Here is a 17,444-nt window from a genome sequence, read left to right as displayed (position 1 = left end):
TGATCCCCAACCCTGCCTGCTCTCCCAAGGGTGGTGGGAATGGGTAGCGGGGTGGGGGGGGGTGGGGAGCTTTGCCTCAGAACCTCAGTAATCTTGAATGTGGCTTCTTTACTTGCGGAGGGCCTCAGGGCACCCGGAGGGGGTGGGGGGCCTGTGTTCTCAGCAGTGGCAAAGGCAGAAAGGCAGAGACAGAGCCTGGTCCCTGGCCCCTGGCCCTTGTCAGAAGTTGGTAAGAGGCTTCTGATTCTTGGAGCCCTCACCCAGTCACGCCAGCTCCATGATAATCCCATTCTAAAGAGTGGCCATGTGCCTTCCCCTGCTATCACTCAGGGCCAGGCATTTAGGGAAGACCGGCGTCTGGCACGAGACACCAGAAGAAGGGTGGCTATCACTTGCATCGGTACTTCCAGTAAATTCTCTGTAACTATTCTCTGATCCCTAGACCAGAAACAACAAATCTGAGACACAGATCCTTCCTGCCCCATGCCACTCTGTCCCACAGAATTTGAACACAGCCTCAGAATCCTTCTCGAGCCCGGCATTCAGCCAACACTCGGGATTGGAACACAGCACTGAACGTATTTGCGAGCCTTCCAGAACCTCGTTCCTGGCTACTACTTTGATGACCCTATTTCCTGTCACTCTTCCCTCCCACCACTCTATTACAGCCATGCCAGCTTCCTCACTGTTCCCACCTCAGGGCCTTTGTACTGGCAGCTCCCTCTGTGAGGAAACTGCCCACAGATACCCACATGGCTCCCTCACAGTCCTCAGACCTCACAGGAGCATAAGGAAGCAGCCAGACAACCCTCATCCCTCCCTGAAATCCCACCTCCACCTCTAATTAGCTGTGCAACCTCGGGGCAATTCAGTTACCTTCTCTAAAATGGGAGCATATGGGGCGCCTGGGTGGCGCAGTCGGTTAAGCGTCCGACTTCAGCCAGGTCACGATCTCGCGGACCGCGAGTTCGAGCCCCGCGTCGGGCTCTGGGCTGATGGCTCAGAGCCTGGAGCCTGTTTCCGATTCTGTGTCTCCCTCTCTCTCTGCCCCTCCCCCGTTCATGCTCTGTCTCTCTCTGTCCCGAAAATAAATAAACGTTGAAAAAAAAAATTAAAAAAAAAATAAAATGGGAGCATAATTGTGAAAGGAACTTCTCAGGGCTATCATGAGCATTACTATCATGAAGTAATGTGAGAGCGCTGAGTTCAAGCCTTGGCTAGGTACACATGTTCCCTCTGTGAGACCTGGGGCAAGTCACTTCTCTGCACTTCAATTTATTTATCTGTACATGGAGGATAATAATAGTACACCTCCCTCCCAGAGTTGCCATTAGAATTAAATCAGTTAACGTATGTAGCATACTCAGAACAGTGTTTGACATACGGCGAGTGTTCAATAAATATAAGCTGTCGTGGTAGCAATACACGATTTTTTTTTTATTATTGCTGTCAGTTAGCCTGACTCTTAAGACTCACTTCCTGCCAAAGTCGGATTCTGCACGGTCCAGTTCAAGGTAATTCAGTATAGGGAGGCTCATGCTCCATGGTCTGACGACCTGGGCTTACAGCACTGGCTCAGCCATTTTCCAGCGGTGTGCACTTGAGCAGGTGACCCGTATGCCTGAGCCTCAGTCTCTTCGTCTGTAACATGGGGATAATTATTCCCACCGAGAGCACCCGTACACGGAATCAAAGAGACCGTGCCTGTCAAGTGCCCAGCACGTGGTAGGTACTCCGTAAGTTGTATGCAGGATAGAAGCGGCCCGGTCTCCTTTCCACCTTGTGGTTTGTGCAGGATGCAAACAGGCCCCTTTGGGGGCTTGCAGAAAGAAGGAGAGGCTGGGGAGCAGGGACGCTTGCCTCGGTTTAATGAGGCTCTTTCATGTGCCCCGAGATCTCGCAGCCGGCCAGAGAGGTTGGCAGGCTGGCACTTCTCTGAAGAGCCGGGTAATGAGGGTGCAGAGCTGGGGAAGTGGAGTAAGGCAGCTTGACGTGGCTTCTCCAAATTAGTGCTGGGGCTCAGCAGGCAGCCGTGGTGCATCACGGACGAGGGGACATGCACCTGCAAAGAAGTGGTGCTGGGGGAGCTGAGGGGCTGGGGGCTGGAGATAAAAAGAGGTGCATTTGCTGACAACTCCAAGAAAGCAGAGATTGTGTTTCTTGCGTCGATACCAGCACCAGTGTCTTCCTCTTCCACACATACACACTCAACCCTCTGGGCCGTCACCCATGTACGCGGGTAGCAAGCCCGCCAGGCCCTCCCTGTCCCATCTGCAGAGTCTGCACTAGTCAGGAGAGCCTAAGGCTGCTGCAAATGGCTGCAAACACAGAAAGCCTCAAACGCAATCAAAGTTGATGTCTCGCTCTCCTGAGAGTCCAGGGCGGTAAACCGGGTTAGTCGGGAGGCCTTCTTAACCTGGAGATGCGGGCAGCGGCTTCCACCACCCCTCGGGCCTTGCTGTCAGCCGCCTGGTCGGGTCGGGTCACCACACCCCGAGTCTGGCCGCAGAAAGGAAAGAGAGCGCGGGGCAGGCAGTCCCTCTCGTTTAAGGCCTGGTTCGGGGCAGGGAACACATCCTGTTTGCCAGATTGTACCACTTGGAATCCCCTAACTGCAAGGGAGACGGGGGGAATGTAGTCCGGAGCGAGCCCAGGGAGGAGGGAGTGGGTCTGGTAGTCAGCTTGCAGGCTTTGCGCTGAGGCCCAGGCAGAGACTCAGGGTGTCTCCCATTTGTTCCCGGATGCCCCCAGTGCCCTTAACGGGAGCAGTTAGGAAAGAGCAGGCCTGGTCTGCAAATGACTCTGGGAGAGGTCACACGGGAGTCACCTCAGAAGTGTCAGGGGACATGCAAGAGTGTGTGAAGGGGGTGAGGCCTGGGCCACAGAGGGGCAGAGCAGTGACTAACATTGCCTGGGACCAGAACCCCTTACGTACTATATATATGTGAACACCCACCCCCCCCACACACACACACTCAGCTCTCAGATGGTACTGAGACACACAGACGTGTTCCACACACTTTGTTTCATACACGCACACACGTGCCCGCACTGACACACCCATACAGATCCCTAAAGGTTGCCAGGAGGCCACGCGGTAAGCCTCAAGGCTATAGAAAAATGCCTCTCTGGAAAGACCTCCGCAGGACCAGCCGGTGTCTGAGAGTCACCATTAGCCAGCCGTCATATTTAAATAAGATTCGCTTGCGTTTGTCTAGACCTTAACATTTAACATAGCGCTCTTTCATTCACTCAATCGTAGGGTAAATATTTACTCAGCAGTGACTCTGGGCCAGATACCATGATTGACAGTGGGGATAGAAGTGAGTAAGACATAAGACGTGGCCCCTGGCCTCAAGGGAGCCAGGGAAGAGCTCTAAGGGAGGAATACAGGGAGGGTGCTGGGAGAGGAGGGCAGGGGCAGCTCTCGGTGGGGGGGTGGGGGGGGGTCAGACGTGACATCTGGGTCAGGCCTCAAGGGCCGTGGTCACCAGGTGGAGAAAGGCGATTTCCAGGAAGAGGGGCTTGCTAGAAGAAGGGGTCAAGGCAGCTTATGTGGGGAGTGGGGAGTCACTCAGAGAAAGTGGCAAAGTGCTTCCCGAAGCTGGAGTTTCCACGAGGTTAGGCCAAGATGTGCTGCCGCCGGCAGGAAGCCATGATGGTCTTTTCCCAAAGTGCAAGGGGAAAATGATAACAGGCAGAACATTCTCGTCATGGAAAGGTTACCTCCTGTGCCACATAGGATTCAGTCAGGATTTATTGAGAAGAATAAAGCACGCTTTAGATCTAAGAGGGAATTCAGTACAGGGGTTGGGCTACACAGGGGTTGGAATTGCTGGGGAGGGGTGTCAACAACAGGGCACAGTGAGGCACCCAGGGATTGGCTACAGCTACTACCACCCATCCACCCCCACCCAGTGGTGGGAAGCACTGGAGATGGAATGACCAGAACCTGAGATCCAAATCTATCTGGCATGAACCAGAACCCCTGGAGCTGGGATCACAGAGCAGGCTCAGGAACTGATGGGAAACCACCACCAGAGGCAGAAAAAGAGGAAGAAAGAGCTGGCATCTCCTGTTCCTCCCACCCTCCTTCCAGTGCCCCCATTGGCCAACTGCTCCTGGAAGTCCCGGGCCAAGGAGCCTGGGAACAGGCAAGGGAGCCTGGGAAATGTAGTTCCTTGCCACACAGAGTGGGGACAGGTGAAAGGAAGACAGACCTGACAGCAAATAGTGGGATAACTGGCATGCTCCTGTGATTCCCTCCTAAGCCTCCGGCATCAGCTGTAGACAACAGCTATAGATATGTCTGGCAGTATGAAGCTGAATGAACGAATGCCAAATGAATATTAATAGGGAAAAAGAAAAACAACCCAGGAGCAGCCACTTACTCCTGTTTTGTTTTTCCTGGGTAAGTGCTTGGGGTTGCAGCCTTAAATTGTGCTTTAGAACACGCAAGCTTAGTTACATTTAATGTGTTGGGGCAACTTAACTTAAAAGAGCAATTCATGTTTTCTGCTAACAGAGATGTCGCTGGTTTCCGTGATGGAGAGAAATCTATGAGGATTTCAGCATGTGTCTTGTGCAAGGAGGGCTGTGACCTGATGGCTGTGCCAGATGTAGTGCGTGGCCTCTCCAGATCCCCTCTTCTATACTGCTGTGTGCCCTGGAAGGCTGACCAGTGTGCAGCCACGAGCCCCAGCTTTTGGTTGGGGTCAGCCAAAGAGAGCAACAGCAGAAGGTGGGGAGGAGGGAGGAGAGGAGGATACTTATTTGGCCGGTCCCCGTGCTGTAAGGTTGCCCCTGGCTGCCTCTGTCCCTCAACCAAATTTTCTATTCCAGTGTGTCGGCCCCAGAGGACATCTGGCAATGTGTGGAGACATCTTTGGTCATCACAACTGGAGATGCTACTCATGTCCAGTCAGTAGAGGCCAGGGATGCTGCAATCATCCTACAGTGCCCGCAACAGCCCCGAGAACAAAGAATTTTTGGCCCAAAGTGTCATCAGTGCTGAGGCTGAGAATCCCTACTCAGGATCAGTCCCTCTCAAGCTAGTCATAGTGAGGGATTTGCGCTGTTTCCCAATCTGTTGGAGACCAATGCTTTTATAAGAATGTAATGGAAATAAGTTATCACAAAAAATGATCATGCACGGGGATGTCACGCCGATGCCAAATTGCTGGAAAACTTTCATAATGCTTACTCTGAATTTCTGTACTCTCTGTTCGTGGACCTGTGGGCCACACACAGAGTAGCCCTGCTCAGCCTGCATGGGTCTTTCTCCTTCCTGGATCTGGTGACCTCCCCTTGATATGCTCAGGGCTAGATTGAGTAACAGCTTGGCTGCTATCAACCCTGGGTTATGACATGTTCCCTTGCGGTCCCCCATCCCCAAATCTACCCCTTTGTAATGAGGTCCTTGTAACATATCCCTCTGTGTGCCTTCTGCCCCTAAAGAACCCCGCTGATTCCGAGGTGTTTTCCTAAAGACCGTGGGCAGAGTCAGAGGGTGTGTGAACGGAAGGACAAGAGTGTGATGGGCAGTCCGGTTTGGGAGTCCAGCTCGGGAACTTGGCCTGTCTCTTGTAGGTCATGGGCAGCCCTTGAAGAATGTTTCAGTGGGCAAGGGGCATCGCCAGAGTTGTTTCAGATGGAGCACTCTGGGGATGGCGGTGCTGAGCATGGACTTTAAGGGAGCACGGGTGGAGGCAGGGAGGCCGTTTGGAGGCTGCTGCATTCAGGCACACCAGAGACGGTAGGACCTAAGCAAAAGTGTGTGTGTGGAGAGGGAAGGCAGGGAGAAGTCCAGAAGGAGAACCTGCCACCACAGTGCCCGTGGGGCATGGACAGCAGTGAAGGGGGACCCAGGCTCTCCACCTCTCACCGGGAGGATCGGCAGTTGATTGTGTTGTGGGGCATGAGCAGGTAGACAGGGCCACCCGAGGCAGAGATGAGTTCAGTTCTGTCACTAGAGTTTGAATAGTGCCCATTTCACATGACTTTCTCGCGCAGTTCATCTCCCTGACTGCCTGGGGTGGGAAGCAGTCTTGCTTAGAAGTGTGGGCTCTGAGTCCCCGAGGATCCAGATCTGGCCTCATTTCCACCACTCCCCCGAGGGAGGGGAAGCGACAACTGCTTAACGTCCCCCTTCCCTAAATTGGGAATGATGATAATGACTCCCTCCGGGGGCTGTCAGGAGGGTTAAGTGAGATAATGTGCGCAGACTTCCAGGCACAAGGTTAGTGTTCGGCAATTACCGTTTTTTTTGGCAAAGGCGGACTTGACTGCCAAGGCTATTTGGAGCCAGCTGGCTCTGGCTCTCCTGTAAGTAGACACACACACACACACACACACACACACACACACACAGGAACCAGGAGCTGCTTCCCTGCTCTTAATCCTGGAAGGTGGTCCCTTTCCTCCCGCCTTGTTGCTGACAGGCCAGTTAAGGTGCAAAGCTTTTCCAGCCCAACCCCTCATCCCTGGTGCCAAGGATCTGCCTCGCCCTATCGCACCTCTGTCAACAACACAGCCCTTTGGGGCCTCATCACCTTCTGATCTTGCCTGATTTGGGAAGCAGGGACGGGGGGGGGGTGGTGGGGAGAGGCCAGGCAGGGTCCTGCCCAAAGTTGCCCTGAGGCCTCAGGAAAACAGGGCAGTGGCAGAATGGCTCAGTAGTCAGGAGTGGGGGCCCTGAGGCCCAACTGCCTGGTTCAGATCCCAGCACTGTCAGTTCCTAGCTGGGCGCCCTTGGGGAGGCAGCTTAACCTTTCTGTGCCTCTGGTTCTTGTCTGTCTAATGGAAATGACAATTGTTATTATGAGTATTAATCCCCTTAAAGATCTCAGAACAGTGCCTGGCACATAGTAAGCCAGCCCTCAGCGTTTTTCTTTATTATTAATCAGCAGTAGTGGTAGTCTGCTTTCCAGGAGGAGACAGCCAAACTCCGATAGGATTTCTGGGCTCATGGTCCATCCCCCGTGTCCTGGGATCGTTGCAAAGGTTGAATGCCATACTGAATGCGGAAACCCTGTCACACAACAGGTATTCAGTAAACGAGCTGGGCCATCCCCTCCTCGAATGGACGTGCTCTTACATCACTCATGTCCCAGCAAGGTGCTGGGTGGCGCGAATTTGGAGCCAAATGCTAGCTGTATATGTTTGCCTCTTACCTCAGCACCTCTTCCTCCCTGTCTGCAGAGTAAGGATCGCAGGAGTGGCCGCCTTGGAGAGTTGCTGTAGGACTAAGGGAGTTAATAGAAAATAGGGCCTGGCCTACAGTTGACACGTAGTGTTGGCTCTTACTGTCGTCTGTGTTCTGGGTGTATATAGCTCCAGCCTCTCCAACTTACATCATTAGCTTCGAAGGGAAGCGAAGTGGGGCCTGTGTGGCCCTGGTCACATAGGACTCCTTGGGCTCTGCCCAGTGGGTGGCCCAGTAGACCAGAGATCCTATTGGAGGAGGAGTGTGAGCCCCGGTGGTGTTCTGGGCGCTGCTCCAAGGAAGGGGTGGCTGACAGGCCACAGGCTGGGGCGGGCTTTTCAGTGAGATGAGGAAAAATGCCCCCATGTTTATCACATGGTAAGGAGCAAGCCCAGACTATGGGCCTAGAAACTAGTGTTAAAGGCCAGTGGCCCCTCCTAGCAGTCCTAGCTGTGTGACTTCAGGCCAGTCACTTCACCTCTCTGAGTCTTGGCCATTCCTCCTCTGTCATGACAGCACCAGTCCCTACCCTCACAGGGTTGCCGTGATGCCTAGGTGAAACAGATAGACCTAAGGGGCTGGCCTGTAGGCCTGGCAATTACGCAACTCCCCCTCCCCCCTCCCCCCCCCCCCCCCCTGCAGCCCCAGCCCCAGCCCCAGCCCCAGCCCCACCACCCTACCTCTTATAGCTATGGGCCAGGGGCGGGGCTGGGGACAAAGTTTCCTCCCCTGTGGCTTCCCCATCAGCAGAGCAGGCTGGGAGAATGAGGAGGGAGGCAACGGCCTCTGGGGCTGCCCACTGACGGGATGTCAATAAATGCCTGTCAGCTCTGATCCTGCGCGCCGAGTTCCCTGGTGGAAGTTTTCAGGCTCCTGTATTTCATATTTGAGATCTCAATTAAGCTGCCTGGCTCTGGTTTGAGGGGTTGACGGGTGCTGATGGAGCCCTTGAGTAGTAGGGTACTGGAGAACAGAGGGCCCTTTGGGAGGAGGGGCGGTGGGAAAGGCAGAGAGGGACGTGGCCCCTCCAGGCCGAGGTGAATCTCTCTGCAGGAGTGTTTATGGGGTGACACAGGCATGGTCTTCCGAGATGTCACAAGGCCTGATACCCAGACAGGGCCTTAGAGACCAGGGTGTACCTCCAGGCTGCCGGAGGGGCCAGGCAGGAGAGGCCCAGGAGAGTGGACGGGCCCCAGCATGGGACACTGCTGCCCCACCAGAGCCTCCCAGAGCCGAAGGACCAAACAGGCCTCCCCAAGCAGAGAATCTCTTTCCAGGTCTCTCTGGATGAGGCTGGCCCGCTATGCCCATGACGCAGGAATCATCCCTTCTCTCTGGGAAGCAGAATCGCCCTCCCATCTTCAACGTCGCGTGGTGCCCCTCACCTCTGTCAACACCCTCTCCCGCTTCCAGTTCTCTTCTGCTTAGACCCTTTCTATCCGGTTTGCAGCAGCAAGCATTCTCCCTGAACAGCGCAGGCCCAGGGAGGGGCTCCGGCAGTGTGGATGAATCTCCAGGACACAAAAAGGGGTGGAGTCCCCGGTGGGCTCCAGCAGGGCCAGGGTGGGCCTGGCGCCCACCACCTCCCAGAGTCTGAGGGAACCATGGAGTCAGGCTGGGGGAGGGGGCTCCCTTGGTTTAGTCTCTGCTTCTGCAGACTTTAACCTCTCTGCCTCTCCGTGTCTCTCCCTCTGCCCCTCCCGTGTTTCCTCTCCCATCTCTTTCCCCGAGGTGTCCCCCTTCTTCTCTGTACCTCCATCTCTTAACCACCCTCCACACCCCTGGCCTTTGTATTTCTACACCTGGTCTGCGTGTGCACCTCTCGCTGACCCCTCTACCCCCGAAACTCTGTCACTGCCTTTTTCACCGCGGCCCCCCCCGTCCCTCTCTGGCTCCTTATCTGCACCCCTCACCTCCCATCTCTCGGACTCCTTCACCACTTCCTGTCCACTTCCTGTCACCTGCCCTCCCTTCCTTTTCCTGTCTCTTCACCCGTCCCTCTCTCCTCTGCTCCACCTCATTCCCTCTGTGTCCCTGTGTCTGTCTCTCCCTCCCCCTGCCTCTCCTGTCCTCATCACTCTCTCTATTACCGCCTCTGCCGACCCTCACCGTCCTCCCCCTCTGCGTCCACCCACCCAGGATGATCCCAGCCTCCAACAAGGCCTTCGTGGTCAACAACCTGGTGTCAGGAACCGGCTACGACCTGTGCGTGCTGGCCATGTGGGACGACACGGCCACGACGCTCACAGCCACCAACATCGTGGGCTGCGCCCAGTTCTTCACCAAGGCTGACTACCCACAGTGCCAGTCGATGCACAGCCAGATCCTGGGTGGCACCATGATCCTGGTCATCGGCGGCATCATCGTGGCCACACTCCTGGTCTTCATCGTCATCCTCATGGTGCGCTACAAGGTCTGCAACCAGGAGGCCCCGGGCAAGCTGGCAGCTGCTGCGGTCAGCAACGTGCACTCGCAGACCAACGGGGCCCCGCCGCCCCCTCTGGCCAGCGCGCCCAGCGGGGCGCCGGTGCCGGGGCCACCCAAGGTGGTGGTGCGCAACGAGCTCGTGCACTTCAGTGCCAGCCTGGCCCGAGGCAGCGACTCCTCTTCCTCCAGCTCCCTGGGCAGCGGGGAGGCTGCAGGGTTGGGACGGGGTCCCTGGAGGCTCCCCCCGCCTGCTCCCCGCCCCAAGCCCAACCTTGACCGCCTGATGGGGGCCTTTGCCTCCCTGGACCTCAAGAGTCAGAGAAAGGAGGAGCTGCTGGACTCCAGGACTCCGGGCGGGAGAGGGTCTGGGACATCGGCCAGGGGCCACCACTCGGACCGAGAGCCGCTGCTGGGGCCGCCTGCGGCCCGGGCCAGGAGCCTGCTCCCCTTGCCCCTGGAGGGCAAGGCTAAGCGCAGCCACTCCTTCGACATGGGGGACTTTGCCGCTGCGGCTGCGGCAGCCGGAGGGGTCGCCCCTGGTGGCTACAGCCCCCCTCGGAGGGTCTCGAACATCTGGACAAAGCGCAGCCTCTCTGTCAACGGCATGCTCTTGCCCTTTGAGGAGAGTGACCTGGTGGGGGCCCGGGGAACATTTGGCAGCTCCGAGTGGGTGATGGAGAGCACGGTGTAGGCCCGTGGGGCGGGAGGTGGGGGGGGGGGGGGAGGCTCCTCCTCTCACCCTTGCAGGGTGGATAAAGGGGAAAGAATCTATACTGGCAAGTCTTTGTGGAGTTTCCATGGTGATGTTTACATCCAGGGACAGTCTCGTCTCCCTGTCAACGCCCCCACCACCACCCACACCCCCTTCCAGGCCTGTCCCCCCCCCCCACCCACCCAGCCGGGGTGTGCTCAGGGAAAGCGGACTCGATCGCTAAAATGTCGGACTGAGCCCTGAGTGTTTGGAAAGGCGGACTCCCTCCTTTCTAATCACGAATGTAGCGTGTAAGCAAGCGGCTTTGGATTGCTTATGGCTCCAGTGTTGTTTTTATTCCTCAACTTATTTTTCCCACTTCCCAGACTCCTCCTCTTCATTCACACAGATCACGGAGAATTTACTCTTCGTGCGAGAGCGGGTTCCCAGCAGCCCTGGTAGTGGGAGATTATCTACTGTCAGTTGACAAGAGAAGGGAGCAATTCTGGTCCCACACTTGTTTGGAAGGAAGACTAGGGCATCCCCTGCTCAGACTCCTCGTTATTCCCAACCACCTGAGCACTGGGGAGGGATGGGCCCCCACCGCCATACCTGACCCAGCTTCCTCTGCTAAACATGATGCCCCACAGCCATCACATCAGCTTAAGCCAGAAGGTTAACTTCCAGGACTTATGTGTGGGAAAGGGAGAAGGGCTTTATGAGGCCTAAGGGCATAAAGGATGTTAACCTTTGGAATTGCTTTAGGATTTTTACCTCTTTCAGGGGAAGCTGGGACAGAAAGTCCCCATGAGCCTGTGACAGGCCAAGAGGGTTTCTGAGGAAAGCAGAGTGGGATGGCCAAAGGAGCATTGGACTTGGAGTCCAGTGCTCTCCATTCGGGTTCTGGAGCCACCACCGGAGAACCAGCTGATCATACTGGGCAAGACCCTTTTTCTCTTTGGACCCCAGTCTCTTAATTCGCAAAATACCAGCTCTTGGGATTCCCTTTAAGTTCTAAGGACAAATGAACTCTTCCATGCCTCTAGATGTTATGGTTTCCAGATCAGCAGTACCAACAGCACAAGCTGGTAGAGCCTCGCTATGCTTCCCCCTGGACACAGAGGAAGTCTTCTAGAGGTTTTGGAGGGGGAGAATCTGAATCTTTTTAGGATGGTAGCGTTTTGAAGTTTGAAGAGGTGTTTGCAAACATCTCATCCTTAGCCCTCTCTCCCTTTCCCCCAGAGCATAAAGGACTTGCCCAAGGTCACACAGTGAGTTAGTGACCAAGCCAGGGCAGGTGCCAAGGCCACTTCCTGGGGTGGTGTTTGGGATTCATTATGCTGTCTACACCCTGGCTCGGGCATTTCTGTGTCCAGAGTCCATCCCTTGTCTGTCCCTGAGGAAGGTGGCTCAGGGTGGCACATGGGGGGACGCCTTTCCTGGATGACATCCTTGAGGATGATCCATCCGTGGAAATGACATATGGCAATGGGAAGGGTACATGGGCTCCTTTCCACAAGGGGCATTAACCTCCACACCCCAGACCATGTCAAGAGGGGGCAGAGGACATATGGCCACGGAGATACTGCATGAGAAGCATCTCGAGGGCTTTCTCCTACATCTCTGTCTCTCCTGCTCTCCATCTTTCAGGTCTCTCCTCATTGCCAACATACTACCTCTCCCTCGGTCTCCCCAACCCATCCTTTGCTCTTCTGAGTCTCTGCCATTGATCTTTAGCCTCTTTTGTTCTTCTCCCTTCTTCCACTTGCCAACCACACCACATACAACATCCAGGTGAGTCCCCTTCTGCTGAAGGGTTCTAATAGGCTCAGACCCGGAGCTGATCTGGCAGCCCCCAAACCCACCTGGAACACACAAGGAGCTGGTGGGGAACTGTCTATGCAGGATTGCCTTCTGGCTCCAGCCCAGGAGCCTCCAAATCCCTTGTCTTTGTCCTTCTCCACTGACTCAGATCCCTCCTGCCTCCTCTCTCCTCCCTTCTACTCTCCTGTCTTCATACTTGTCCTTCCTGTGACTCTCTGCCTTCCCTAGTCCCTTTCTGGTCCTGACAAAGTCATTAACAGCCCAGGCCAGTCTCTTCCCGAGACAAGTTAATTTTCCAGGCCAGTCCCGGGGCCAGAGCACATGTCTTCCCCCATCACGGTGGCAACCACAAAATTGGGTGACTAGAAAGGAAATCTCTCCTTCCCTCCCTCTTCCCCTGCCCGAGTTTTTCTTCTCTCCTTTTTCTCTCTGAACCTTTCTTCTTCAGTCTTTCTAAATGTAGCCATTGAGGAATTGAGCCCAAATACCACCTTTCTTTTTGCCTTTGGGTTCAGACACCCAGAGGGAAAATGGTGGACACCGGAAGAGGAGGAACCAACTGTCTACTCCTGTCAGTGACCCCAAGCTCTGTCGTGACATGATATGTACTTGCACTTCTGTTTGTCATGTTTCTGACTGGGGCTTTTGGAAAGCAACATCCCTGTGGTCAGAATATAAATGCCAACTTTCTTTGCTTAAAAAAAATGTACAGTAAAATGTACAGTCTAAAAAAACAAAACCAACCACACTTCTTGGGAGAGAGAAAAAAAAGAACATTCTCATATCTGTGAATGTCTGCTGTTCATTTCTCTGGAAACTGCGGTTTTCCGAAGGTGGCTTTGAAGTGACATTTTCTCTTGCACCTGTGTTTATTACTGCCTGGTGGGAGCCTGCTCCCTGCCAAGTTCGTGTATACGATGGGAGCCTTCTGAAATAAGAGAGAATGGGGTCGTCCTTCTGAAATAAAGAATGGTAGAGGGATCTGGAGTGAAGCTCCAGGCGAAGAAGGAATGGTCCGTCCGCAGCTATTCTGACTGTCCCACCTGGTACCTCTCTGTATCTCAAATACCAGCCCTGCCTCCTTTTTCCTGTACTGTGGCCACCACCACACTTAGCCACCAGGGGTGGACAGGTCCCTCCACCCATTTGGTTGAGCCCTGAATGACACTTTTTCAAAAGGGTCTTTTCCTGGGAAACTGGAACAAGGAACCAAAGCATAAACTCAAAGTATAAAAACGAATAAACTTCTGGAACACAGCTTCCCAACCCTAGCTTCATCTAATGGCTAGATTAGCACTGTCAGATAGGAATACGGTGTGATCCACAGTCATTTTAAATTTTCCAGTAGTTGCATTAAAGCAAGTATAAAGAAACCGGTGAAATTAATTGTCATAATATATTTTAGCTAATCCAATATTTCCCAAATATTATTATCTCAATGTGTAATCACTATAAAATTATAAATATGACATTTAAGTTTAGTTCCCCACCACCACCACCAAAGTTTTGGAAATCTAGTATGTTTTTTACACTCAGAACACATCTCAGTTCAGACTAGCCATGTGTAAAGTGCTTGAGGGCCACCTGTGACTAGTACTGGTCACCATATTGGACAGTCCAACTGGACATATAATGATCGACTTTCAAGCACAGCTTTGGGAAGGGGAAGGAAACTAACAGTTATTAAGCACCTACAGTTTCCAGGTACTGTGTTGGTACTTGACAGGCATTTCTTACTGAAGCTTCCCAAAGTAGGTATTATTATGCTGATTTTACAGATGAAGGGCCTGAGCCCCAGAGGGGTTAAATAACTTGCCCAAGGTCACACAGTAAGTCTGGCTGAAAAGCCTTCGCTCTTCCCATATCATCGCACTGCCTCACCTGTTCTCTCTTCCTCCCTTCAATCCGTTATAGATTATATTTTAGAATGATGGAAGTACTCAGATTTACCGCCTAATCTGGAAGCAATTGGTTTGGCCTCCATGTCTGGTAAAATTCTCAGAATGTTGACTCCAGGCAAAGGTCCCTTTGTTAAGTGGTTTCCTCTGAATTCGCACTGGCCTTTCTGGCCCTTCTTGGCCTGTAATGCATTCCCTCCCCTGGCCAGGAAGATCCCCCCAGGCTTCAGAAGGTCTTGCTCAGATCATCCTTGTGATCACCCCTTCTCCTGCCCTGGTGATGTCTAGGAGGTCCCTTGCTTAATAACCTTCTACCTCCAGTCTCACCTAGTCCCCTCTGCCCTGAAAGCCTGTTAACTTCATCCTCATAAGATAGAAAGCCTCACAACAGCTCACTCCAATGACCACACCCATCTTCCCACCTCTTCCTCTTCCTAAACTCTTAGTCCCTACCAGGAGAATGGCTTACCCACCCAGATCCTTCTTCCTGATTGAGAAAAGCTTCAGTTCTCTGATCTTTTGGAAAGAAGAGGTAGCCCAACCTAGTTCTTAAGCTTTCTGACCAGTAGTCCAACCCCCCTTTCCCCAAATTCTTTTTTTTTAATGTTTGTTTATTGGGGCTCCAGTGTGGCTCAGCCAGTTGAGTATCCAACTTTGGCTCAGGTCCTGATCCCACAGTTTGTGAGTTCGAGTCCTGTATCAGTCTCACTGCTGTCAGCAAAGAGCTCACTTCCAATCCCATGTCTCCCTCTTTCTGTCCCTCCCTTGTTCATGCTCTCTCTCTCTCTCTCAAAACTAAATAAAACATTAAAAAATAATAAAATAAAATAAAATGTTCATTTATTTTGAGAGTGAGAGAATGTGCCCATGCACCAGTAGGGGAGGGGCAGAGAAAGAGGGAGAGAGAGAATCCCAAGCAGGCTCCGAGATGTCAGCACAGAGCCCGATGTGGAGCTAGATCTCACCAACCGGGAGATCATGACCTGAGCAGAAATCAAGAGTCTGACACTTAACTGACTGAGCCACCCAGACACCCCTCCCCAAATTCTTGATAATGATGCATTCTTCAGTTTCCCCTCAAAGGAGATGCTTTCATTTTGCCATCATAACACTGTTAAAATTCCAAGAGAAATGACACACACTTTTTTTTTTTAAGAGATATAATTTCCAGCCAGGTAAAAGGAAGGTCATTGTCTCAGATTTTCCCCTTCCAACACCAGTAATAACTTCTCTCCCACAGTCTGTAGGTACCGAATTTTCCTAAGCAGGGCCTGAGTCCTTCTGTGTCTTCTATTCTCTGTTGTCTGTCTGTCTGCAGTGAGGGTCTGAGCCAGGCGGGGCTTCCTCTGTTCTCGCCGCCATTGTGATAGCTACAAATTGCTGCTGGTAAAATCGACACCCTTCTTCAAAAGACAAGACTTGGCAGACAGCGGGCGAAAACCCAACGCATGGTTTTAAATAGCACACCTCGATCCTCAAACCCAGCCGCTCCCTGCGATGCGGTTGGCAGCAGGAAGTTTGTTGTGACAAGGCTTCTCACGGGTAAATACCCGAGGTTGCTACCTTTGCGTAATAGAATCAGACCCATCCATGTTGCTCTCCCAACACCTAAAAGGAACACGGCTCCCTTCACAGCTTAAAAATACCTGGTTTTGCCTTAAACCCAAGATCTTAGTGATCTGATCTTCTGTGATCTATTTAAGTTTTCCCACCTCACAGCTGGTCAGTGTTTTACTACAAGACTCAGGGTTTCCCTTCCTTGCAGCCTCTGGCAGAGGGAATTGCTATGTTTCCCAACGGACCGCAGAGGGGAGCCCGCCTTTATGTCTCAAGCTACCCTGTGATGCCCATCATGGCCATTTAGCATCTTCTGACGGGCACAGCCATCTTGCCCCGTGGCCTCATTTTGGACACTTGGCATCTTTCTGCAGCTCACCAACTCTAGGCAAATGGGTGCAGATTTCAGGCTCCTGCCTGGCTATTTTCTTGTTCTTGTTGGGATCATTGAGCCTCTGGTTCCTTCAGCCAGCAGTCGAATGTGAGCGAGAGCCAGGATTCTGGGCCCGCATCTGGAGTCTCTGTGGGGCTGGGGCAAGAGAGATCTGATTCTCTAATCCCTTTCTTAGCTGCCGGTGCCTCCTGCAGGCACCCGCTTGGTTTCTTAGTGATGAGGGGGTGAAGCTGGAATTTCACCCATCTCCATGGGATCCCCAAACCCATCTGGTCCACAGCCAGTCAGCCCACTGACCAGCCTCCCACGGCCTCAGGCCGCTCCGTCCAGCTGCCCATTTGGTTAAGTGACGATGAGCACACCCCCTCTTCTTTTACCACCTCCTCTGTACCATGTGTTCATGGGTGCTCCCTGGCACACCCAGCAGCGAGTCTAGCATTTATACACGTTGCGGGAGTGAGATTTTTCCCCTGGACATCCCCTATGCTGTATTCAAGATAGCCCCTGTTCCTTGAACCGTTGTTACCTCTGCTAGCTGAACTTCCTGATGCTGTTCCCACGTTGGGAAGAAAAACCTCAGAGCCTCACACCTCCATCACCGACTGGGTACGTCCTGATACAAAGCAGGTGTCTCATTCACTGTCTGAGAAGGAATATTATGAAGAAGGAGTTGAGATCTCAGTTACACCCAGTAATCCCTGTTACATACTTTCCACCCATTCCTTTGGGGATCTCTGGAGGATTACAATTCTGCCCGTCTACCGAGGATGGGCCCGTTGCCTTACCTACCCAGACTAATTACGGGAAAGTTTTATCCCTTCATTAAGTTGACACAAGGTTAGCATTTTCCAAGTGGATATTGAACTGCAAAATTAAATTGCTAATAATAGCCGACATTATTGAGATTTTCCTATGTGCCATGCACTGTTCTAAGAGTTTTTTTTTTAATATAATCTCAATTTATCATCAAAACAACACAGTGAAGTAGGTATTATTATTAACATTTCTGTTGGAGAAGCTAAGGTAGAGAGGGGTTAAATATCTTGCCCAACATCACATAGTTAAGTGAGTGGCAGAGCTGGATAAACATTCAATAAATGGATTTGTACCGAAGTTACCTGCAGAGCTGCAGAGGTGAATAGAAACACAGTTTGCTGGGTTTCATCTCAAAGGCCCAAACCCTGGCATGTGAACCTTGAATTCAAGAAGACTGAACCCAGCAGAAAAAGTGAGAGAGGTGGAGAAATCAGTGCTGCATGCGTTCAACACGCATTTGCTGACCTGCTGTGTGCCCCACACTGTGCCTGGTTTTAAAAGAAAGCAAAATAAAAGTAAAGGACACTGTGCATGCCCTTGAGGGCCTTCTATGTTTCCCTGAGGGGCAGGGACATGAGCTAGTTTCTGGATCTCTGATTTTACAAGATGGGTCCGTTTTCATTTATTTTAAGA

The 17,444-nt window shown here is 52.8% G+C and overlaps 1 protein-coding gene across 1 annotated transcript in view; it reads left to right on the top strand.

The window, feature by feature from the left end:
• LRFN2 (leucine rich repeat and fibronectin type III domain containing 2) overlaps window positions 1–10,322 on the top strand; it is a 40,225-nt gene extending 29,903 nt beyond the window's left edge. The window contains exon 2 of the mRNA XM_047859468.1: window positions 9,344–10,322. Within this exon, the coding sequence (XP_047715424.1) occupies window positions 9,344–10,322 (979 nt within the window). The remainder of the gene's footprint in view (window positions 1–9,343) is intronic.
• The last annotated feature ends 7,122 nt before the right edge of the window (window positions 10,323–17,444 follow it).

The sequence above is a fragment of the Prionailurus viverrinus genome, chromosome B2 (assembly GCF_022837055.1).
Source record: "Prionailurus viverrinus isolate Anna chromosome B2, UM_Priviv_1.0, whole genome shotgun sequence".
Taxonomy (NCBI): domain Eukaryota; kingdom Metazoa; phylum Chordata; class Mammalia; order Carnivora; family Felidae; genus Prionailurus; species Prionailurus viverrinus.
The sequence above is the reverse complement of the archived record's forward strand: the minus strand, read 5'-3'. Positions and strand labels throughout refer to the sequence as shown.